The sequence below is a fragment of the Acinonyx jubatus genome, chromosome A2, assembly GCF_027475565.1.
Source record: "Acinonyx jubatus isolate Ajub_Pintada_27869175 chromosome A2, VMU_Ajub_asm_v1.0, whole genome shotgun sequence".
Lineage (NCBI taxonomy): Eukaryota > Metazoa > Chordata > Mammalia > Carnivora > Felidae > Acinonyx > Acinonyx jubatus.
The window spans coordinates 7,084,484-7,108,846 of record NC_069383.1 but is presented as its reverse complement, the minus strand read 5'-3'; the positions used below and the strand labels follow the sequence as shown (position 1 = coordinate 7,108,846).

General features: G+C 52.0%; 1 protein-coding gene across 7 annotated transcripts; it reads right to left on the bottom strand.

Annotated features, from left to right (window-relative positions):
• Nucleotides 1-691: 691 nt before the first annotated feature.
• On the bottom strand, nucleotides 692-24,081 carry ZNF746 (zinc finger protein 746). 7 transcript variants are annotated; one of them, XM_027075720.2, is made up of 7 exons: nucleotides 23,821-24,081; nucleotides 20,198-20,497; nucleotides 19,985-20,111; nucleotides 18,895-19,008; nucleotides 5,032-5,223; nucleotides 4,420-4,545; nucleotides 692-3,487 (listed from the first exon to the last, which is right to left on the bottom strand). In XM_027075720.2, the coding sequence occupies exons 1-7, from the start codon at nucleotides 23,842-23,844 to the stop codon at nucleotides 2,430-2,432; spliced, it is 1,941 nt and encodes a 646-aa protein (XP_026931521.1). In that variant the 5' UTR covers nucleotides 23,845-24,081; the 3' UTR covers nucleotides 692-2,429. The 7 variants fall into 7 exon arrangements, with proteins under 7 accessions (XP_026931521.1, XP_026931522.1, XP_026931523.1 ...); XM_027075721.2 differs by having other exon boundaries at nucleotides 692-3,484; nucleotides 23,821-24,079; XM_027075722.2 differs by having other exon boundaries at nucleotides 19,985-20,066; nucleotides 23,821-24,077.
• Nucleotides 24,082-24,363: the final 282 nt, after the last annotated feature.

Below are 24,363 nucleotides of genomic sequence, written 5' to 3'. Positions count from 1 at the left end.
CGGCGGCGGGGCGGTGGCACGGTGAGCCCGGCAGTCACCGGGAGCGTCCCTGCTTGATTTCCGAGCACCGGGGCCACGTCCAGCAGGGGAGGGCAGGGCTGCCGGTGAGGAGCGCGCTATCGTCACCTCGACGCCACGGGACACCCACTCTCGCTTTCGCCCCGTCCCACTCCCAGGCCCTCGTGGCAAGTTTCCGCAGATTTCATTGTACGTTTTCGTCTTCTTAAAAAGACAAAGACCAAGGTGAAAAAGACCGAGCACACGAGATAGAACATTGACAACCGTTGGCTCTGGTTGTCGGGCGGACCAGGCACACAGCAGCCTCGGGCTCCGCAGAGGCACGAGGCAGGAGAGAACACCCGGCATCCGCTTTTCTCGGATGCTCTGCAGTTCCTCTCCCAGACCCGGTCTCACGCACCTCGCATCGCATCACATCAAGCCGGACGACACAAAGCAGGACTCTACTCTGAAGCAAAGTGGCTGGGCGCGTTATGGTTTCCCCTCCATGGAGTCAGACTTCTCTGGGTTCTTCCACTCCTAGCTCTGCGGGCCGGCGGCCTCCCTGCGTCCGAGGTGACCACGTGTAGGAGGAGGGCGCCCAGGAAGCTGGCCACACGGCTCCCGTGGGAGGAGGGTCTAGAGGCATCAGTGCCCAAGACACAGGTCTAAGAATGGAACCCGCCAAGCCGTCTTGGTGCTGGTTAGGTTTTATTTTAACAGGATGTTTCCTCTTCATCCGTTTTTCAAAATATCAGTTATATCAATATTAGAAGTGTAAACGGGTACAAAATATACAGTACATAGAAACAATTTTCCGAACTAGTCTATTGCCTAACAAAAGGACGCATGAGGAAGCGGACTGAAAGGAAGCCACGGTCTCTGGTTCCTCAGGGGGGAACAGGTTGCCCGTTGGGGGCAAGGGGACCAGTGGCTGTGCCAACGAAACAGGAATGGACACTTGTGTGGTAGGGACAGCATTGCGGCAGAATCAAGAAACCTGGGCCGTTTCTAATTCTACCTCTAAGATGTCAGAGGGGGGATGAACAAGCGCTTGCCCCTCACGCAGCCTCAGACCTGCCACCCAGCACCGCCCCCCCCCAACCCGCCCGCCCCCTGGGGAGAATGGGTGCACACTCCAGACAGGCCAGCAGAACCTTGACGCCTAATGATTTTGCTCGGCCAGCGGCGGTACAGATCTTAAGAGGGCAGCCGCGAGTACCTTCCCTCCCCCAAGCCGGTGGTGCTCCAGGACGACCAGCCTGTCTAATCCGCGGCCTTCCTCGACTGCTGGCACGCGGCCTCGCACTCCCGCGTGAGGCTGGGAGGGGTGCCCTTGGAGGAGTTTACTTCCTCGGCTCTAACAACACTCGTGCCGCGTGCTTTACAAGGTCACAGTAATCAAATGAGACGCGATGTGAAAGCGTTCTGACAACGAAGAAACACTCACTACACAGAGCAAAGGAAAGAGAAGCATTTGGCTGGAGAGGAAAGCGGCCCCACATGGGGTTCGTGGGCTTCGGCAGGCCAGGCTTTGTTCCTGGCTCCGCCGGTAACTGAGGGTGAAAGGTTGGGCCTGCCCACCTCTGCCTCCTCCCCTGCGCAGCCCTAACACTGTGTTTTCAGGTGGCTCTCCTTTATGAGGCCCTGAGTCCCACAACAGGGTGACACCACCCAGATCCCTTGCCGTTAGGGGCGGCAGATGGCCCATAATGGGCCAGCACTTTGGGTGGGGGGACTTTTCAGATGGAGGGGCAAGCTGGGGAACGGGACTGGCTGCCGGTGGGCGCCTCCTTCTCCCTGCTGACTCTGACCCGTGGTGGGGGTTCCACACCCTGGAGGGGAGGGGTGGTGGGAGGAGCTTGGAGCCCCCAGACCTGCCCCACCGCCAGGCCAGCTTGGTGGCCAGGTGGGGCGGGGGCTTCTCAACTCTGCTGTGCCGCCACCCCCACCGGCCCCTCCCTAGGAGTCAGCGGGGCCAGGGCAGGTCCGGGACCCTCCTCACCTGTGTCCCCAGCCGATCAACTCACTGTCGGACTTGGTACAGTCACAGCCCACACAAACGCACGCTCCGGAAACCGAAAGTACACGATAAAGTTTAAACTGGTGCTACGACTATTTTCCAGCGTTTTCGTCAAGAATTAAAAAAAAAAAAAAAAAAAAAAAGTCTCCATAATTAAATTACTTAAAATTCTATGCTGCTCAGTTTCACAATCAGAGAATTCTACTTTGTTTAGAGGTGGAGGCCGGATCGTTTGATAGTTTCTCTCCCTCCAGCGATCAGTTCAGCGGCTGGGAAACCGGCTTCCCCGGGCTCCGTTCCCACCACCGCCCTGCCGCCTCCGAGTGGGGCTCTCCTTAGGCGCGCGGCCTGCAGCGGGGCCAGGACACCGGGGCGCCCCCCCCACCCTCGCCAGCTCGGGCGGGGGGCGTCACAGGTCCGCGCCGTCGCTGGGTCCCAGGACGCTCAGGCCACAAGTCCAGTCGGTCACTAGGTCTGTGGAGGCCAAGGGTCCTTTGGAGGCCGGGCTCTTGAAGGGGTCCGGGGGCCCGGCCGGGAGGGGCGGGAGGGGCTGGCCGCGGGCCGGGCCCTTGGCCCCCGCCGCGTGGTTGCGCTGGTGCTTGCGCAGGTGGTCCTTGCGGATGAAGCTCTTGCCGCAGACGGTGCAGGTGAAGGGCCGCACGCCCGTGTGCGTTCGGTAGTGGTCGATGAGCTTGGAGCGCTCGGTGAAGCGCTTCTCGCACTCGGTGCAGGGGAACGGCCGCTCGCCCGTGTGCAGCATGCGGTGGCGGATGAGGTGCGCGGGGCGCGTGAAGCAGCGGCCGCACTCCCCGCACCGCAGCGCGCTGCCGTCCCGCGCGCCGCCGCCCGCCGCCCCTGGCGCCCCCTCGGGCGGCCCGCAGCTGCGCTGGTGCGCGCTCAGGCTCACCTGCAGCTGGAAGCTCTTCCCGCACGTGGCGCAGGTGAAGGGCCGCCCTCCCGGCGGGGCGGCGGGGTGCTTCTTCAGGCCCGGCTTGTGGCCGAAGCCCTTGGTCCGGCCGGGGTATTTACAGGGGTCGCCGAAGGGTCTCGGGGCCTGGCTGGGGTCCAGCACGGCCTCCCCGCTGTCGGGGGAGGTGTAGGGCACCCCCTCGGGCCCAGTCCTCGGGTTCAGGCCCACGGGGGGCTTACACCGGAAATTCCAGCCCCACCGGACCCCCCCAAAGAGCCAGTCCCCCGGCGGGGTCTCCTCCTGGGCCACCGCGGGGCTGAGCTCGCCCATGTCCCGCTCCGGCCGGGCGGGCTCTCTCAGCCCCAGCACAGGGTCCTGGCTGGGGAAGGAGCCGCCCTGGTTTTCCCAGGCTCCTTCCTGGACGGGACTAGGGAAAAACCTTGTGGCTTGGCCTGGTCCAAACAGGGTCCCGTGAGCCTCCAGGTCGGTAGGATGCACTGGCGTGGCCACCACCTCCTCTTCCTGGACTTCTGTTTTTATCACAATTTTGACATCTGCTGAGAAAGGCAGAAGGACCCGGTATTGTCGCGTCCCGTACCTGCTTAAGGGAGGAGCCGATCCTTCCGTTTGGCTGTTCAGCAGCTACTCTGCTCCACCATGACCGTGAGCCCTACTCTCCCAAGCCTCAGGATCCCGTTGGGCAGAGCCCCCCCACTGGCAGTCATGCGGCCAAACCCTGGGCAAGGACCTTCACAGGTAAAGCAACCATCGCACTTGCTCACCCGGGTCCATTTTCGCTTTGGTTATTAAGGCTACTCCTGAGTTCATCCTAAGGCTGACCACTGGTGGGCACGTTTGGAATGCAGCAAGCATTCTATGTGGCCCGCCGGCTAGTGAGAAAAATATTAGCCAAACAGTAAAACTGTGTTTGATTTTATATAAATGTACTTGACTCTCACATCCTGAAGTTTTATATCAGGGACCTGGGCTTTTAGCACAAATATGACAGGAATGAGGAAAGTAACAGATAACTGGCCTTCAAAACAGAAGTAAATGGAAAACTAATCCATAAGTTTGGTAGTTGTTCTTCCTGATCCTGGCCTTCGGACGCCTGTCTTTGGTAGTGTTGATGGGTCACAAGCGGCTCTGGTCTGGTTTGGTTTTTCCCACGCCAGCAGAGAGCCAGGACGGCTGAGCCTGGGCAGGTGATACGTCCTCTCAAGGGATCAGCTTTAGCAGGGTTGACTGGTTAGGACCATATGTGAAAGGGACAGTCGGAAACACATACGCTCTCAAGAAAGGCTGTTCGAGCTTAAGAGTTTGGAAGGAGATCAAGGACAGACTATAGAGTCCTAACGCCACATGTGACACCTAAAGGCCTGTTGGCTGAGAGGTCAGGGCAGTTCAGCAGTAAAAACGAGGGCCCTGGGCCGAGGCAGCCTTGCAGGCAGACGCGAGCCTTTCCCGCCCCCTCTCGGCCGCACCATACCTTCCGTGGAGGCTGCTGTGTTGAGCTTCAGTGTCCCATCTGAGCATGCTGAAGAAGGGTGATGGGGAGGGAGGTCCGCCTGCCAGGAAGTGGGTGGGATCGTGGTGGAAAAGTTGGAGTGGACGCCTGCAGTGAGGACAGATCAGAGTCCGGGGGTTAGGGGAAGGAAGGGCAGGTGAGACTCTAAGATCCCACCTGGGCCTTTTCTGCGGGAGCGTAACCACCTCTCCTCTCCCGCACCCGGTTTTCTGTGGTCCCCTTCTCTGAGGCACCAGGAAGCTCGATGTCACTGCTTATTTCATGCAGGCCTCTGTAATGCGAGCAGCTGGCAATTTGCCCTGGGGCGAGGGCAAGGCAAACAGGAGTGCAGTGGACCGAGGTCAGGCAGAGAGGCTCTGAGACGTGAGCACCACCAAACCCGGGGCGGGGGGGGGGCACAAGGTATCATTAGGCACAGCCCCCTCCCTTCAGGGGGGAAAACTCCCCAGTAGGTCAGACCGGATGTTCAAGATCTGGGAGGCCACAGCTCCACGGTGCTTCCAGGTCCTTTCCCACACCCTGCCGTCAGCCCCCACACTTGTCCCTGTGTCTGCTTTAGCTGCGGCCACTCACCAGAGGCGGCATCTGTAGAGACGTCTCCTGCTCCGGAGTCCAGCTGGCTGAGGCCCCACGGCTCCTCCCCGATATCCGGCTGTCCGGCTGCCCAGGCCTCTACCCCCAGAGCCTGCTGCTCCTGGAGCTGGAGCTCGCCCTCCTGCTTGATCTGCATTAAGAGGTCAGGGGCAGGAACCGGGGGCCCCGAGCCTGAGAAAGGGAAAGTGCATGAACACACAGCATCAGGGCCCCTCGGCCCCGGTGGGGGACACACATCCAGCCAAGGAAATGGACAAGGGCGCTTACAAGGCTCAGATGGCAAAAGAGCCTAGTGGGAACGGAAGGCCAGAGCAAGCAGGGGCAGCGGGGCCTTCTGGGCAAAGCATGAGGTCACACGGTAGTGAGCATAGGGGAGGGTGGGAAGGAGTGAGGAATACGACCGTGAGTTCTTAGGGCTGGATCTTTGGTTCCTGGGGAAGGCCGCGCTGCTCTGGGGAGGTCCTGCCCTCACTCTTAACATAGAAACGTTACATAAAATGTAAGCCCGAGTATCCCCCAAAACCTTACCCCTCCGCCCCCCCCCCCCCGCACATGTATATGAGTGAGCATAAAACAAAGATTCCAGATATAAGAATCAAAGAGCAAATGCAAAGTCAACTCAAGAGTTGGAACAGAGGCCAGGTGACCCAGGGTGTTGCTGGAACAGGACACAGGCCTTGGAGGCTGGGCTTTGATGTCCAGGTGTGGCGAGACAGTGCTGAGCTGCCTGCGTGAAGCCAGGAGCCAGGAGGCTCTGTCCCTTTGGTGAGCTGGGAGCTGGAAATAACTCCATCCACCTGAGGGCGCTACAAGGAAGCCGCCACCTGTCTAGAGCCACGGGTGGGACAGCCACCCTAAGAAACGGGAATTTCCCCATGTCCACACCGAATTCATACTACCTACGTGGTGCAGAGACCCTAAGCTGAGAAATTCACAGAAACGCTGGCTGACCACCACGGCGCCCAGGCGCCCCCGCCCAGCACAGGCAATGCAAACCTGCCCATGGGGACACCCCCCCACAACTCAGGCCACAGGAGGTCCTATGAAAATAAACTTACAAACCAGGAGAGCGGCCAAACAACACGAGAATCGTGGCCGAACTCACTCCCAAGAACTACGGAAAAAAGAAGCTGAAGGATATGGTGTCTTAAGTATCAGCGTGGGAGTTGACACAGCACAGCCTGTGCCCGAGGGTCACTGGTGCCAGGTCACACCACGGAGTGGCCCGGAAACCTCCAGGCCAAGGTCTTGGTGGCCCCAAGGACCAGCAGAGGTGGACAGAGAGTCTCAGGATGACAGCATCTTAAACATCTTAAATCTTTCAGGGGATGCCTGGGTGGCTAGTCGGTTAAGCGTCTGACTCTTGGTTTCAGCTCAGGTCATGATCTCACGATTCCTGAGATCGAGCCCCCTGTCGGGCTCTGTGCTGACAGCGCGGAGGCTGCTTGGGATTCTCTCTCTCTCCCTCTCTCTCTGCTCCTCCCTGGCTTGTGCCCACGCGTGCGAGCTTACTCTCCGTCTCTCTCAAAATAAATAAATAAAATTAAACATGACAAAAAAAAATAAACACAGTTCTCAGACATTACTGAGCTCACAACTACAAATCGCCATCTCAACCAGAAAAGCAGCTGCCTCAGTGGGTCAGCAGACCACACACTGCAGGATCTGCCCTGCAGAGATGTTAGGATACTGGAATTACCATATACAGAATATGGACCTTAATATATTCAGAAAAATAAAAAGGGGAGCATCTGATGAGAGTATCAAAACTGATTATAGGAGGGGCGCCTGGGTGGCTCAGTCAGTTGGGTGTCTGACTTCAGCTCAGGTCATGATCTCACGGTTTCTGGGTTCAAGCCCCGCGTCAGGCTCTGTGCTGGTGGTGTGGAGCCTGCCTGGGATTCTACCTCTCTTTCCCTCTCTGCGCCTCCCCAGTTCATGCTCTCTCTCTCTCTCAAAAATAAAATAAACAAATGTTAAACGAAAATAGTAAAATAAAAACAGGTGGAATTAATTTTAACAATATATTTTACTTAACCCAATATATCCAAAATGTTCAGCATTTATGTATCTCATCTTTATAGTACTTTTTAAGTCACCAACAGCCACATGTGGCTAGTGCCCACCATGCTGGACATTTAAAAGGTAAAGATGATTGGACTAAAAATGAACAAGAAACCTAACTATATGCGGTTTGCAAAAGACACGCCTACAACAGAAGGCTGCAAAAGCAGTGTAAAAGAATCAAAGCCAGAATAAAGAAAATTTTTAAAAAGATGCAGTTATCCCATATCTGATGAAATAAAATAAAAAAAATTTTTTCAATGTTTATTTTTAAGAGAGAGAGAGAGACAGACAGAACAAGAAGGGGAGGGCAGAGAGAGAAGGAGACACAGAATCCAAAGCAGGCTCCAGGCTCTGAGCTGTCAGCACAGAGCCCAACGTGGGGCTTGAACTCACAAACCACAAGATCATGACCTGCACCAAAGTCAGAGGCTTAACCGACTGAGCCACCCAGACGTCCCAAAATAGATTTTTTTTTAAATGTTTATTTATTTTTGAGAGAGAGACACAGAGACAGAGCATAAGCAGGGGAGGGTCAGAGAGAGAGAGGGAGATGCAGCACTGAAGCAGGCTCCAGACTCTGAGCTGTCAGCACAGAGCCCGACATGGGGCTTGAACTCACAAACTGTGACATCATGACCTGAGCCGAAGTTGGAAGCTTAACCAACTGAGCCACCCAGGTGCCCCATCAAAATAGAATTTAAAAAGAGAAATATTCACAGAAATAAAAAAAGGACCACTGTGCAAAGTTATATGGGCCAGAAAGAAAAACTAATTCTACATTTTTAATCTAATAACTTAGCTTTAAAATAATACAGCAAAACTCTAGAAGAAATAACTCCCAACTTCTCAGTGGAGTATTTCAACATACCTGTTTCTATAACTGATAAATCTAGCTGATTCAAGGTCATAGGATTCGAATACACTATTAACAAACCTGATCAAATGGACATAGTAGAATCTAAAGACAAGGAAAACTCAAGTTTTTTAAGCCACCCCGAGCAAGAAGGAGAAATGAACACTTTCTAGACCATAAAGCAAACTTTAGTCAATTTTTAAAATACTAATCTTTTAAACACTGATTTTGTAACTATAACATTAAGTTAGAAATCAATAACATATACCCCCAAACTCCCCATACCTACTAAAATTTAAAAATATCTGGGGCGCCTGGGGAGCTCAGTAGGTTAAGCGATTGACTTTGGCTCAGATCATGATCTCACAGTTTGTGGGTTTGGGCTCCACGTTGGGCTCTGTGCTGACTGACAGCTCAGAGCCTGGAGCCTGCTTCGGATTCTGTGTCTCCCTCTCTCTCTCTACCCCTCCTCCACTCACACTCTGTCTCTCTCTCTCTCTCTCTCTCGAAAATAAACATAAAAAAAAAATCTATGTTTTCTAAATAATTCAAGACTCTAAGGAGAAATCACAATGAAAATTAGAAGATATTTGGAACCCAATGCTAACGAAAATATAATTTATCAAAATATGTGAGTTGCATCTACAATGGTACTTAGAGGGAATCTTATGACCTTGTATATTTATATTAAAAAGAGAAGATGGGTTGAAAATTAAGGGTCAGGGCAAGATGCTGGAAAAGAAATGACATGCACAACAAAACCCCTTTAAAAACTAGAAGACAGGGATGCCTGGCTGGCCCAGCCAGTTGAGTCTGGCTCTTGATTTTGGCTCAGGTCACGATCTCACAGTTTGTGTGGAGCCTGCTTGGGATTCTCTCTCTCCCTCTGACCCTCCCCCACTCGTGCACACACACTCTCTCAAAATAGATAAACATTAAAAATAAAATAAATAAAAAGTAGAAGACAGGCAACAATACAAGAGCATAAATTAATAAAAGAGAAAACAAAGATAGAATACAGAGAGCCAAAAGTTGGTTCTTTGAAGAGACTATTAAACCGTTACATCTATTAAGAAAAAAAGGAGAAAGCACTGATAACCGACATGAAGAATGGAAAAAGAACAGAATTATAAACACAGCAGAGATTAGAAGATGGTTTTATGAATGTTACTCCAAGTCATTTGGAAACTCTGGGGAGGTGGACAAATTTCTTAGAAAAACTAGAATTTGCTAAAACTGACTAAAAAGTGATAGAAAACCTGAATAGTCCTATCCCTATTAAAGAACTTCAGTCAGTAGACCAAAATCTCCCCCCACAAAGACCACTTGAGGCCCAGATGGCCTCACTGGTATTCTCTACTCAACATTCAAGGAACGGATAATTGCAATGTTACACAAACGCTCTGAGAAAATAAAAACGGAGGGAATACGTCATAGCTTATATCAAAACCAGACAGTCTGAAAAAGTAAAATAGGCCAGTTTCACTCATGAACAAAGATTCAAAAATCCTAAACAACTAGCATACTAAATCCAGAATCCAGCAGTGTATATAAAGGTTCATGACTCAGTTAGGTTTATTCTCAGATCACAGGATTGATTCAACAATAGAAAATCACATAATTTGCCGTATTAGCAGGTTAACAGAGGAAAAATCACATAATCATCTCAACAAACACCAGAATAGCATTCTATAAAAATTCAACATCTTTCCTTATTAGAAATATCTCATCAATTGGAAATACGGGAAACTTCTTTAACTTCATGAAGGGTACTGATAAACAAAACCTTTAACAAACGTTAGACTCAATGTGAAAAGTTAATAAGCATTCTCTTTAAAATCATGAACCAAAGATACCTGCTATCGCCACTTTTATTTCAGCCAGCACAATAAGACAAGAAAAAAATTAACCGTAAAGATCTGAAAGGAGACAAAACATTCTTATTACTCATAGATGATAGGATTATCTTTTCAGGAGATCTGAGAATCATCAGACAATTATTAGCAATGTTATTAGCATTAATGAGAATGTGAGCAAGGTTTTTAGGTGGAAATATCAGTAAATGAAATACAACTGTATTTTTGTATGCTTTCCAAAAGGGTTTTAAGGGAGCCTATCAACTACCATTTTTCTTCCCTGTCGTGGATCTTAACAGAGAAAATAAAACAAAAGAGGAAGTCAGGTGAGGGTAAACTGTTTTTATTACATAATGATAGCTGAGGATTATCAGTGCACAAGAGGGTTCCTAGTACTGACTCTAGGACAGGAAGTCCCCTACCTGACCGCAGTGAAGGAACCTGTCCCCTGTGGGTGACCAGCTGCCCCAGGGGAGGAGGACGGACAAACAAGGACTGTCCCTGGTGGGCCCCCTGGAGGGGATGCCTGGGGGCAGAGAGGGATGTCACATAACTGAGCCCCTGCGAGAGATAAAGTGCCTGGAGAGGAGTGTTTCCTGCCCCGCAGCTCTAGCAAACATCGGCAACAGATAGAAGAAGCATGTTAACAAAAGGCACCACTAGTAATAATGATTTAAAAAAAATACAACGAAAGGGGCGCCTGGGTGGCTCAGTCGGTTAAGCATCTGACTCTAGATTTCAGCTCAGGTCACGATCTCACAGTTCGTGGGTTCGAGCCCTGCATTGTTCTCTGCATCTCTCTCGTTCTCTCTGCTCCCGTTCCCCCCCCCCCCCAACTCATTCTTTCTCTCTCTCTCTCTCACAATAAATAAATAAAACTTAAGAAAAATACAAGAGAAAAAACTAAAAAAAAAAAAAAAAAAAAAAAGAAAGAATAAAAATAAACACCAGGAACCTAGTAACATACCTAATAACAACAAAAACAAGATCTTTTGGGGGGAAAATTCTAAAACTTCAATGAGAGAGTACAGACGAGCTGAACGGAGGGGCTTCAGACATTCACAAATAACACGAATAACGGCAAAGGAGTCCGTTGTCTCCAACGGGCATAATAGACTGAGTGCAACTCCAACCACAATCCCAGCTGGATTTTTCACAGAACTTATTATAAGGCAATTGAGAAGCTGACCTCAAAGAACAAAGGAAAAGACCCGAAGCACTGGTGTGGAGGGACCAGGCTCCCGCCTCCCACTGCCAGGGAAATCCAGCCCCGACAGACTCAGTGCTTGAATGCGGAAGGCAGAACCTTTAGAAGAATATGTGAGATGGTGTATCGCAACCTCGAGGTAGGGAAGATTTCTTACTAGTTTACGACATAAAAAGGACAAACCATAAAGGTAAAAACTAGTAAATCCCGGTACATTAAAATCAAAAGCATCTGTTCTTTAAAATATACCGTGACCGGAGAAGGTATCGGCAATACACATACCTGACAAGAAGATTAATACTCAGAACATGAAAGGAGCGCTTACAAATCGGTAAGTAAAGGGAAAACAACTTACAAGAGAAATGGACAACAGACATACTCAACAGGCATTTCACAGAAAAGGAAAGGTAAGTGGCCTGGAAGCGGGGGACGTGATGTGCAATCTCACTAATTAGGAAAATGCACGTGGTAAAATATGACTTTTAACCCGGTTCACTCCCACCAGATGGGCAGAAGCGAGGACGCAGGCATTTCCGGGGCTGGCGAGGATGAGGTGCCGCGGACGTCTGGGCACCGCTGGCGGGTGCCTGGTAGCAGTGTCGCTTTGAACACTCAGACGTCACCTGGAAAAGTCGAACATGCATCTTTCCTAGGCCCCGGCAGTTCCACGCCCGGGTCTACACCTAGAGGAAGTTTTGCGCACGCGTAACGATGTTCCCAACATCACTGTTCCTAAAAGCAAAAAAGTTAGAAACAAGACAAACGCCCATCAGCAGAAGGAAAAAAATGCGCTGTGTCATAGTCATAAGAGAGAAACCCATGAAGTGGTGAAAAGGAACGGACATCAGCTGTACCGCATCAGCAGGGACGACGCTCAGAATCAAGGTCAAACGAAAGGATACAGATGGTATGATCTGTACCAAGTTCAACCTGAAGACTAGAGATGGTGTGGTGTCGTTCAAAAAAGGTTCACAATGGCATTTAGGAATATACACATAAGGAATGAAAAATGTAAAGAAAACCAAGGGACTGGTCATATCTACTTCTGAATTTTCTGTTTATCTGTAAAAGGAAGGGAGGGGGATGGGATCAGAGAATGACAATGGGGCCATGGAAGGTTCTGGCTGTGTTCTATTTCTGATGCTGGGTATTGAGACTATGGGTGTTTACTATGATTCTCCAAGGGTCACACGGGTTTTGTTCTGTATGTATTTGCTAATGTTATGTATGATACACGGTTACAATGTTTTAAAGAAACAAAACAATATTAAAAAAGAAAAAAAAAACCCATTTGATACAACATAATACTTGCTCACAATAGCTTTAGCCAGAAGTGGAAGGAAACTTCTATAAACTTATAAGAGTACTATCGAAAGTCTATGGCAAAAACCATCCTTAACTGCTGAGACCTTCAAAGCACCTCACAGATAAGGATGCCAGCTATCTCTGGAACTGCTCGGCAATGTCCTAGCCAAACTGCTGGATGAGAAAAATAAAGTTACAACAATTTAAAAACAAGAGATAACTTTTGTGTTATCTGTGGAGGGTACAATTGCCTACATTAAAAAAAAAAAAAACAACCAAAAAAAAAAAAAAAAAAAACCAAACACCAAAAAACCATGAGAACCTAAATTGGCAACTCATTAGAATAAGAAAGTTGAATAAAAGTTGTTTTTTACTAAAGAAAGTCAACAGCAGAGCTGTGTACCTGTGATAACTATTTAAAATGTAGGGAGGGGAGGGTAGGTGATGGGCATTGAAGAGGGGCATCTTTTGGGGTGAGCACTGGGTGTTGTATGGAAACTAATTTGACAATAAATTTCATATAATAAAAAGTGTAATTAATGTAAAAACCCCATTCACAATAGACACAACGATCAGAGAAAACTGAAGCCTTCTTCAAGCACACACAGAAGCCTTCATTAAACGAGTCTTCCCATGGGTAGAGGGGCTTATATTGTAATAAGGGTAATTCTCCAGAAATGAAATTATACAGTAAATGCAATTCCAATCAGAATGCCAGCCAGATTTTCTGAGAACTTGACATAAAGATTCTGAAACTCACATAGGAGAACAAAGGCCCAAGAAGAACAAAAGCCACGGAAAGTTCTGGAGAGCAAGTAGGGAAGGCTTAGTCTTCTAGGTACGAGGGCTTATTATGAAGCTAAAACAGTGCATGTTGGCATAGAGACCAAGACCCAAAAAACAGAATAAAGAGCCCAGAAAATGTGCCTGTGTGTATGGGAACCCGGTTCACGACCAAACTGGCAGTACAAATCATTGGAGAAAAGAAAGAATCCTCAGCAAACTTTGTTGGGAAATCAGATACCCTTGTGGGGAAAAACATTTTTCATTCTCCCTTGCAACCTACACATATATTAATTCTTGATAAACACTTAAATGTGAAAAGCAAAACTCTGAAAGTTTTATAAGAAGGTAGAGGTGAATGTCCTTCTGACCTGGAATGAGGTAGGGAAGGCTATCTTAAGATAGAAAAAGCAGATCATAAAGGAAGAAATGGGTAAGTTTGATTCGACCCAAAATCAAGACTTCTATACAAGGCACTACAAACTTAGAAGACCTGATACAGACTGGGAGATGTTTTGTAATGCAAATAACAGACAAAGGGTTAGTATCCAGAACCTATGTAAAGTCTGAATCGATAAGAGAGTGAAAACCAGAAAAAGACAATTTGCAAAGAAACCAAATAAACGTGAAAAGGAGGCTCCTCCCTAAGAGTTCGGGAAATGCAAATGAAAACGATGCCGTTCATTTCAACCTCCATCAGACTGGCGAGAGTCTAATGACGAAAGTGGGCAAAGCTGTAAGAAAACAGGTACTCAGAACTGCTGAAGGGAGCGGGACACGCTGGTGTAACCATGGCAACAGCAGAGGTGTAGACAAGTGTGCCCTGTGATGCAGGGGTTCCTCTCTGGGTCTATTCCCCAGAGAGTCTGCGGCTCATGGACACAGAGAGACAGGTGTAAAACTGCCCACTGCAGCACCACTTGTGAGAGGGAAAAATCACACACAGCGGAAGTGCAAATCAACAGACCAGTGGATAATAAATGTAATGCGGTTGCTTTGGGGATAGTAAGCATCTGTTAAAATGAATGGACTTGATCTATATGCATCAAGGGAGATAAACCTGAAATACTGAATATTGTGATATACTGAAATAGTGATAAATATAATGACATTGATATAACTTTCCAAAACCTGCAAAACCACATTGTATATTGTTTATGGCTACATATACACATAGTAGTTTTAAATAAAAGTTTTAAAGTGGGATGGATGGGCAAAAGACATGAGTAGACACTTTTCCAAAGACATCCAGATGGCTAACAGACACGTGAAAAGATGCTCAACATCACTCATCATCCGGGAAATACCAATCAAAACCACGGTGAGATACCACCTCTCACCTGTCAGAATGGCTGACATTAACAACTCAGGCAACAACAGATGTTGGCGAGGATGCAGAGAAAGAAGAACCCTTTTACAATGCTGGTGAGGATGCGAGCTGGTGCAGCCACTCTGGAAAACAGTGTGGAGGTTCCTCAAAAAGTTAAAAATAGAATTACCCTACGACCCAGCAATTGCACTACTAGGCATTTATCCACGGCATACAGGTGTGCTGTTTCGAAGGGACATATACATCCCCATGTTTATAGCAGCACTATTGACAATAGCCAAAGTATGGAAAGAGCCCAAGTGTCCACTGATGGCTGAATGGATAAAGAAGATGTGGTGCGTGTGTGTGTATACACGTATATACACATATATATACATATACATATATATACGCATACATACATACATACATACATACATACATGGAGTATTACTCGGCAATCAAAAAGAATGAAATCTTGCCATTTGCAACTATGTGGATGGAACTAGAATGTATTATGCAAATGAAGTAAGTCAGAGAAAGACAAATATCATATGATTTCACTCCTATGTGGAATTTAAGATACAAAACAGATGAACATAAGGGAAGGGAAGCAAAAATAAGATAAAAACAGAGAGGGAGACAAACCATAAGAGACTCTTAAATATGGAGAACAAACTGAGGGTTGCTGGAGGGGAGGTGGGTGGGGGGATGGGCTAAACGGGGGATGGGCATTAAGGAGGGTCCTTGTTAGGATGAGCACTGGGTGCTATATGTAAGTGACGGATCAGTAAATTCTATTCCTGAAATCATTATTACACTGAATGTTAACTAGCTTGGCTTTAAATTAAAAACAAAAAATAATACAAAACATAAAATGTGGATGGAAAGGATAAACACCAACTTTAGGACAACTGGTTACCATAGGGAGGAGTGAGTCTAGGAAATCTAACAAGGAATTTAACACACATATTTTAACACGCAGATATTTTAAATTACATAACACCACAGACACTCAACAAATAACTATTGAACTCCTACTCTGTGCTAGGCGGTATTCTAGATGCCTGTAATGATCATATGAACAAAAGACATACAGGTTCTTGTCCTCGTGAAATTTACTGGCCATACATAAATCTGTAAACATGAAATCCATAATCTCTATGTGAAATACATATAATATCTGCATCTCCATCAATTCGGTAAATATGAACTATATATAACAATCTAGAAATATACATAATAGATGACACCATCTGCTACGGAACAAACCAAAGCAGGAGAAGGAGACTGGAAATTCGGGGGGGGGGGGGAAGGGGCCACAATTTTCAACAAGCAGAGACCCAAAGGAGGTAAAGGGTGGAGCTGGGAAGTATCCGAGGGGCATTCCTGGCAAGTGCAAAGGCTTGGAGCCTGGAGCAGCCTGCGGTGTTGGGGGAAAGCGAGGACGGTGTGGCTGGAACAGAGGGAGCGGGACAAAGAGAAATGAGCCAGAGTCTCTGAGTCAGTGGGAAGCCAGTAAGGGGTTGTGAACAGAAGAGTGTAGGACTTGCTCTGGGGGATTAAGGCAGGAGCAGGTATGCTGGTTGGAAGGTGACCGCAGGAGACGATGGCCTCAGGGTAGAGGCGAGGCGGGACGGCACTCTGCACAAGTCTGAAGGGGGTGCCAGCTACTAGGATTTCCCGATGGATGTGGGTGTGAGAAAGCGTTGGGCTGACTCCTGGGTCCTGGCCTGCACCTGCAGGGTGGACAGCTGTCTACTGTGACAGGGGAGAGGAAGACGTGTCTGGTGGGGGTGGGGGGGGGAGGAGGTGGAGCTCAGCGGGGTGTGCAGAATTGAGGGAGGGACGAGGCAAGAGGCACACTGGTGGCACGTGGAGCTCTCAGAGCCACTGCTGGGATGGCAGAGCAGGGGCCTGGAGAGGTGGGAGGGCACCCCAACGGTTCAAGGTCAGAAAGAACACCAGGAATAGCACAGGAAAGGTGTTAAGTGAGGCAGGAGGAAACCAGGAAGGTTTCCTGTCAAAGAAGTGAATCTGGGAAGAGAGTGATCAATGGTGACAAATGTCCCAAAGTAACACCACGAGGGTCCCTGGTGGCCTTGCCAGGAATGTTGATGGAAGGGCTTCAAGAGCAGGAAGAGGAATGGGAGAAAGCGGGCGCTGGAGGACAGCGACTGTGGACAGTGTGACACGAGGAGGGCAGAAGTGGGATGGCAGGGCTGTGGGGTCAAAAGTGGTCTGTTTCCAAATCGGGCATCCAACGGCAGGGGCAGATGCTGGTGGGAAGGATGAGGGAGGAGGCCAGACTGGATCTAGCGTCCAGCAGAGGCAGGCCTTTGGCGGGAGGGATGGCCACAGCAGCGAACACAGAGAACGGGGCACAGGTGAGGCAGACAGGCTGCTGGGGTGGGAAGGCCAAGAGGTTTGTTTCTTTTTGTTTCAAACAGTATTTTTTCAACACGAAAATCCTTCTAAGTCCGGGGGCCAAAAAAAGAACAGACGGTGAGTGGTCCAGCCTGCAGGCCACAGTTTGCCAACCTCTGGGCAACTGAGTGGACCAAGGAGACACCGTGCGACCCCGGAGCAGTGCTGAAGCCCCCAGGGTTGCAGGTGAGGAAGAGAAGGCTCATGGGGTTTTCTGAAGCCACATGCAGCTGCGTGGGAACAGGTACACCACAGGCAGATGGATCTAACTGGGATTATAGTTCTGCCAGGTGAACACACAAGAGGCGTGACGGGGGGATGACGCCAGTGGACCAGAGCCCGGGCTGGGCAAGGAGGAACTGAGGACTAGCTGGGCAGTGGAAGGGCCAGATGCTGGAGTCAGGGTACCGGGCAGAGCAATCTGCAAGGAGGAGCACTAGGGCGCCGGGTTCAAGTCAAGAAGATGGGAAGGCTGCCTCAGGGGCAGGACCTCCGGGTGGGTGGTGGAGAGCGAGTGGAGGGTGAGGGCAAAGGAACAGAGAGGCTGCGGTGCTCAGAGCGCCATCCTGGGGACGTGCCATCGCTAGCAATGCTGGCAGGGGCGGAGATGAGGTCCGCGGAAGGCGGTAGGAAGACGGGAGGCGTCTGATTGAAAGGTGGGGGTTTGCAGGGAGGAGGGGAGACCAGCACAGAGGCAACATGGAGGCGCAGGGACACCAGTGCCTTCTGGGCCGGGGCTGAGCGGGACGCGGGGCAGGGGCGGGCAGCAGTGAATGCAGGGCCCGGGGAAGCCATCCGAGCAAGAATGGGTGGGGACGCTCCGGGAAGAGCGTGAAGATCCGAGGTCTTGCTGGGGACGGAGTCCCCACGAAGCAGGGCGGGAGAATTTAGGAACTGAAGCGGAGACGAGGTCTGTCGAGGGCATGCCCAGCCCAGAAGGGGTGAGGAGCGAGTGGGGTCCCGCCAGCAGCCACGGTATTTCCGGGGCTCCTCTTCCCTCTCATGAATGACAGGGTGGAAACCAGAGAGGCCCCCGCGTAGATGTTGTAAGGAAAATGAACAAACCCACGGTGGGCCTCCCCCGCAGGCTAGGAAGCCGGGCAGGTGTCTGATCCCTCTTCTCCAACCACATGGCGCCCTGCCCAGTCGCGCCGCTGTGCTCCACTTCCAGCTCTGCCCTTGGCACCTAGCAAGGACTCAGGGGCCGTCCGTGGGGCCGTCTGGGGAACTAAACTGGTGAACGCTTTCCCGACACATCTACGCACCGCCTGCTCTGGCTGGGCGAACCTCTAATTGCGATGGAGCAGCAAACAGGGAAAACACATTTCGTTAATCACAGATTAAACACAGGTAGACTTTTCAGTAACGTAGCGGTTCGGACCACAGGGGATCCTGAGGCAGGTGGGACAGACGAGGCGGTTCTGTGGAGAAAGCAGGCTCGAGCCTGCACAGGTGGGGTCTCCCGGTCAGTGAGGGACTGTCACCCCTTACACCTGTCTGGGGCATCACGCTGGTGATCAGGCTCTTCTCACGCATCCACCTGTCCTTTCTTTAACTTTCAAAGGTGCGGACTGGCTCCAGGAAAAGCGGAGACCGTGACCCAGGGTGTCCAGATTCACCTTAAATAAATCTGTCGTTCTAATCACGTTGAAACATGTGACCGGCCGATGAGATCGGCTGTTGGATGGGGGTAAGGCTGGCTTTTCATAAAACTGAGAAAGAAATTTTGTCTTCGACATACTCCTACCTTCCCTCTCAGTGACTTCTTCCCTCTTCCCCTAATTCCGGGCCCTGGCTCTGTCTGTCTTCTGGAAAGCTAGGTTTCCTGCCTGTTTCCCCGCTGGGAAGTATTCCTGGAGTGTTTGTTGAACAGGCTGTAGGTCATAACTCAACTATTAAAAAACAGATTTAAAACATTCGAGGCTGAGGTTTCTCCTTGGCTCTTCCTGGAAAGAAAGTCATGCCCTCCCTGGCCCTCTACTTTCCCGTTCCCACCTGACTGCCTGGCGTCCCTGGCCTTCTCTCAGCCCCTCACCTGGACTCGGGTCCACAGGAACATCTGGAACCTTCGGGGCGGTGCGACGCCAGCTGCACGGCTCCTTCCCCTGTTCGGTCTGGGAGAGGACCTCAGGCTTGGAGATGGCGTAGTCTGAGGAAAGATAGGAAGGTTAGCTTTTGCCACGTGGTTCCATTCAGAGCTGGGGACAGGCAGCCTGGGAATCCAAGAATGGCCAAGAAACGAAACTTCTAGATTAGTAAAGAGTCCTGGTTCTCAACCATGGGCAATTTTGTCTCTTAGGGGACATCTGGCAGTCTGGGAGACATTTTTATTTTATTTTAATTAAAAAAATTTTTTTGTAATGTTTATTCATTTTTTGAGAGAGAGAGAGAGGAGAGAGGAGACAGAATCCAAAGCAGGCTCCAGAATCTGAGCTATCAGCACAGAGCCCGATGCGGGCCTCGAACCCACGAACCGTGAGATCGTGACCTGAGCCAAAGTCAGATGCTCACTGAACCACCCAGTCGCCTCCCTTCAAGCTAAAATCTAACGTCACACTTGCGCCTGTTCCCATCCGCACTGAGCGTGCCTTATTGCCTTCAGGTCTGGGTCACGCAGAAACCATCCCAAGAGGAAAGAAGCCCAGGAAGAAAGAGCCTCTTGGGGTTACCCCATGTGGAGAGTGACAGGGGCCCTGGGAGTCTGTGGGGGCAGAGGGGAAGCATGGTCTGCCCGTATTGTCCACTAAACTGGAGGAGTGTCACCATCAAGGCCACACGCCCCAGTAAGAGAAGGCTAAAAGAAAGTGGATCGATTCCTTCCTGGACCCGAGAACGGTCAGAGGTTTTACACTCCGTCTCAGCAGGACAGAGAAGTCCATGCTCCATGCCTGCTTAAGAGAAACACCACCACGCCTCTCTGTCCGGCCACCCGTGAACTTCACCAGCTAGAGGAAGCTTTCCACTCAGTCACCCGGTGCTCCTCTACGGTGAGAGGAGGTAACGCCCGGCACGGTCAAAGCTTCTAGTGATTTACGCACCCTTGTGGCAAAGCCCGCCAGCACGAGGAGAGAGGTTTGGGGACACTCAAAATCACATTTAGCAGAAAACTGAGCATCGCGCCTTACCCAGGGACACCAGCGTCTCGTAGTTGCCCCGCATCACGTGCTTGTAGAGCTCCTTCTGCCACTCGTCCAGCTTGCCCCACTCCTGCTCAGAGAAATACACGGCCACGTCATCAAAGGTCACGGGCACCTGGAACCACAAGCACCACGTGCGCTCACCCACCCGCTTACGGGCACGCCCCGCGCGCTGTCCCACCCCCAGTGCCCGAGGGGTACCTTGGGGGCCTCCCCCTTGCTGCCCGGGGGCAGCCGCAGGATCCAGAAGTTCCTGTTTCTCAGCAGGTTCTCCATGTTCTCCAGCCGCCTCTGCAGCAGCCCGTACTCCTGCAGCAGGGTCCCCAGCACGGCCCACTTGCCCTCCAGCTGGTTCCCGAACTCCACGGCCGTCTTCTCGCAGTCCGCCAGCTTCTTCTCGGCCATCCCAGTTCGACCTTCGAGGGACAGCAGGCGGGCAGCCTGCGACTCGATCTTCCTCTCCATGGCCTGAATTGTGGCTGCCATTGTCCACGGAGAAATCTTTCGGAAACAAGAAGTCCACCATCATCCGTGCCGTCCACCGTGTGCCTTGAGCCCATCTCCGCTAGGGGTGGAGGGGGATGGGCCGGGGGTGGGGGTGGGGGTATGTGCGGAGCACAAAGGGAAAGCGGGGACGCCCTGTGCCACACGCCAGATCACGGCCTGGTTGGTGATCGGCTCCTCTGGGGGACTCAGACACCACGGCTGTTTGGGCTGGCGCCTTCCCTCCAGGCCTCTGTAGCACACCTTGCACACCCGGATCCCAGCGTTCACTGCCCTGCCCATTAATCTGCATCTGCCTGCGGGGGCTCTCTGGAGCATCTTCCGCAGCACAGTGCGCGGCCCGCGGAAGGCGCTCAGTGCAGTTCTGCTAATAAACAGTGACTTAGCCCTGCTGGCTCATTTCAGCGCATAAATAGTAAACTGCAGATTTACTAGAGCCCAGCCTACACTTCCCATCATAATCGCACAGGAACTGTCTACTGATGATGACCTAGCAACACACACACACACACACACACACACACACACACACACACACACAACAGCTGGTTCACTGAACCGGCACAAACATGAGCATTGCTCAACTGCCTTTTTTTTTTTTTAAAGTATCTCGTGTCTCTTTTTTTTTTTAATTTTTTTTAATGTTTGTTTATTTTTGAGAGAGTCAGAGCACAAGTGGGGGAGGGACAGAGACAGAGGGAAACACAGAATCCAAGGCAGGCTCCAGGCTCTGAGCTGTCAGCACGGAGCCCGACGTGGGGCTCGAACCCACCAGCTGGGAGATCGTGACCTGAACCGAAGTCGGACACTTAACCGACTGAGCCACCCAGGCGCCCCTCGTGTCTCACTCTAATAAACATAAAAATCAAACAGCTAATTCCTCTCCCTCCAGTGCAATCTGATTTTATCCCCTCCCCAACTGCTCCTCCTTAAACTAATAAAAACCGCCGTTACTGCAAATCTCCACCAGCCAAGAGTTAGACTCTTTGACACAGGTGGCATTGGTGGGTCAAGGGGTCAAAAGGGGTCAAAAGCAACCCAGGTCCCCTGGGTCCCTGGAGAGTCTGATTTTGTCACTTGTGGTATCCAGCCCCTCCCAAAGGGAGAATTAGTCTCAGACATTTTTGTAGCCACCCCAGAATCAATGACACACCTGACAGATTGGGGAAGAAGGTAAAAACATGCCATGAGGTTAGACTTTTATATATACGATAACCGTCATAAGGCTTCCCCCAAGCAGTGACTTCCCTGTTGCTGGAAAGTTCGCATGGTAGCCTGAATGACCTGATTGGCAGCTGGGGACCCTGAGGAAAGGGCTCATTTTGCTTTGGGTACGGGCTGAACCACCTGACTGACCCACATCTGAAGGTGGGACCAGCCGGTCAGGGAGGAGGTTTAGATATTTGTGCCTCCTTCTGGCGGTGCCTGAGGATGGACGGCTCCTTACAACGTTCTGGAAACCAGTCCTCAACAAATGGTCGGTGCCTAATAGGAACGAGTGAGGGCTCCTTTGGAGAAAGTCACTGAGAACAACATGGGTGGACGCTTCAGATAATAGGGAGAGGAAGAGAGTGTGAGCAGTGATGGGGGCGGCGTGGGGGGGGGGCGACTGTCAAGCACCCTCAGTGCTTCTGTGGCTGTTAGGAGGCCATACCAGATGACCTCTGACCTGAAGAAGGGCTTCACCTGGGTCTCAGGAGGATGGGGAGGAGCTGGAGAGGCAGAGAACCATTGGAGGGAAGCTGGATGTGGGCGGGACTCTAGCTCTCAAGGGGTAGGTGTTTCTGCCTCCAGGCTACAGGGGCTGAACTGGGCTGGCACCTTGGGCCACCCTTCATGACGGCGACCATCCCTTCCCTTGCCCACGTGTCCTTTCCTATCAACCACCGCCATCTGACCCCAGCCTCCCGAGAGTTTGCTCCAGAAGCATCCACTCACTTTATCACCTGGCTCCCCAGCTCCTGAAATCCTACTCGGCATCTCAGTGCACTTGACTGCCATTATCCCAAGCTTTGCGTTGCAGGAAAAGGACATCTGCGTAAACTACTTTACGACCAGCAAGGCACAGTTTTCTTACATTTTAATGGGGCAGGGAGCCCCGTATAAGGGCTTCAGACTATTTAGTGGGAGGTGGTGACTGTTTGTGCTCAGGCCCAGCTCCTTACTGAACGGTGGGTGGATAATATGGGGCTGTCCTCAGACTCCTGCCAGGGAAGTGGAAAGTCCATGCTTCAGGGGAGCGGATGGTAAGAGAACTCCAAATCCTTCAAGGAATTCCCACCCATATGATGAAGTCCAGGCATCAAAACCCCTTCCAACCCTTCCTGCAGCCTTCTCTCCCACTGCCTCCCTACCAAAACCGTCTTCTGGTGCAGGGGGCTGCCTTCTGGTCCTTGAACATGCCCCCCCCCACCGCTTTCTCTCTGTGCTCCAGCCCACCTCCCGACCTGGAAAGCTCCACTGGTCCGCCCAGCCTGATGAAATCCTAGCCTTCCCTAAAAGCCCAGCTCAAATCACAGAAGCACAAGCCAGGGAGGGGTGCCAGTCCCTCCCTCTCCTTCCCCTGCACTCCCACAGCCCCTTTCTACTTCAATGCAGGAACCACTCACCTCTGTTTTGCATCCTTAACACCAGTGTACCTGTCTGCTTCCCCCAAAACACAATGCGGCCCTGAAAACGGAGCAACTGTGTCTTTTCACACACTTTCTAGCTGTGCGATCCCAGGCAAGTTAACTTCTCCAGGCCTCGGGTTTTTCTTTTGTATGACAGAACGAGCACCTACCCCACAGGTTTGTTGTGAGGACAAAATAATGCCTAACAGGGCTGGTGCCTGCCTGCTTCTAAGAAAGGGAGCAGCTGTCTTCCGCCCCGACCTCGATGGAGCCGGGCACTCGGTGTGCGCGCCATCCAAGCCGCTTCGGACGCCTCCCAGGTGCCACCAGGCCGCTGGGGGGAGCTGGGGGGTAGGGAGCGCCGAGGCAGAGCGGTGGGGAGAGAAAGGAGCCGCGCGGGGTGGGGGGCGCGGAGATGGAGGGGCCGGCGGATGGGGCGGGGGCAGGAAGCCGCGGAGGGCTGCAGGAACTCGGCGTGCGGCGGCCTCCGCTGCGGGGACGGTCGGTTCCGCCCTGCTCAGGCTCGGCCGCGAATGGGGGGGCCCGGCCGGCGGGCGCCGTAGGCCCCGGCGGACCCCGCGCCCCGCTCGCCGGAGCCCAGGCACGGAGGCCCGGCCCGGCCCACGGAGCCCCTCCCCAGGGCCTGCGGCGCCGTGTGCTGGGCCCGGGCCCCGAGTCCGCGCGTCGGTGCGCGCGGGCCGCCCTTACCGGAGCCGCGGCCGCCTCGGCCATGGCCGTGCGCTGTCCGGCCCGGCCCGGAGGAAGTCGCCGCCGCCGCCGCCGCGCGCGGCTCCACGCAGGCCGGCCCCCGGCCTCTCCGCAGGCGGCGCCCGCCCGGCCCTGCCCTGCCTTCTCCGCCCGCGTCGCCGCGCTCCTCGCTGGCCGGCCCGCGCCGCTCCGCCCGCAGACGCGCCGCCGCCGTCAGCGCCCGGCCGGTCCACACTGCATCCTGGGAGCCGGCGCAGGCCCGTGAGGCTTCCTGGAGGCAGCGCGGCCGCACAGCCCCACCTGCAGCCCGGAGAGGCGAACGGCAGGCGCGGCGCCCGCCCCGCCCCGCCCCTCCCCGCCGCCAGCAGACCCACCCACCCACCGGTCCACCCGCCCGCGGGCCCCTAGAGCCCCAGACCCCCCGCCCCACCGGCCTCGCGCCTCCCCGACTCCCCGAGCCCCCGAGTCCCCGACCCACGGGCTTCCCGACCCCCGACCGCCCGACCCACCGGCCTTCCCACTCTCAGACTGCCGGATCCCGGA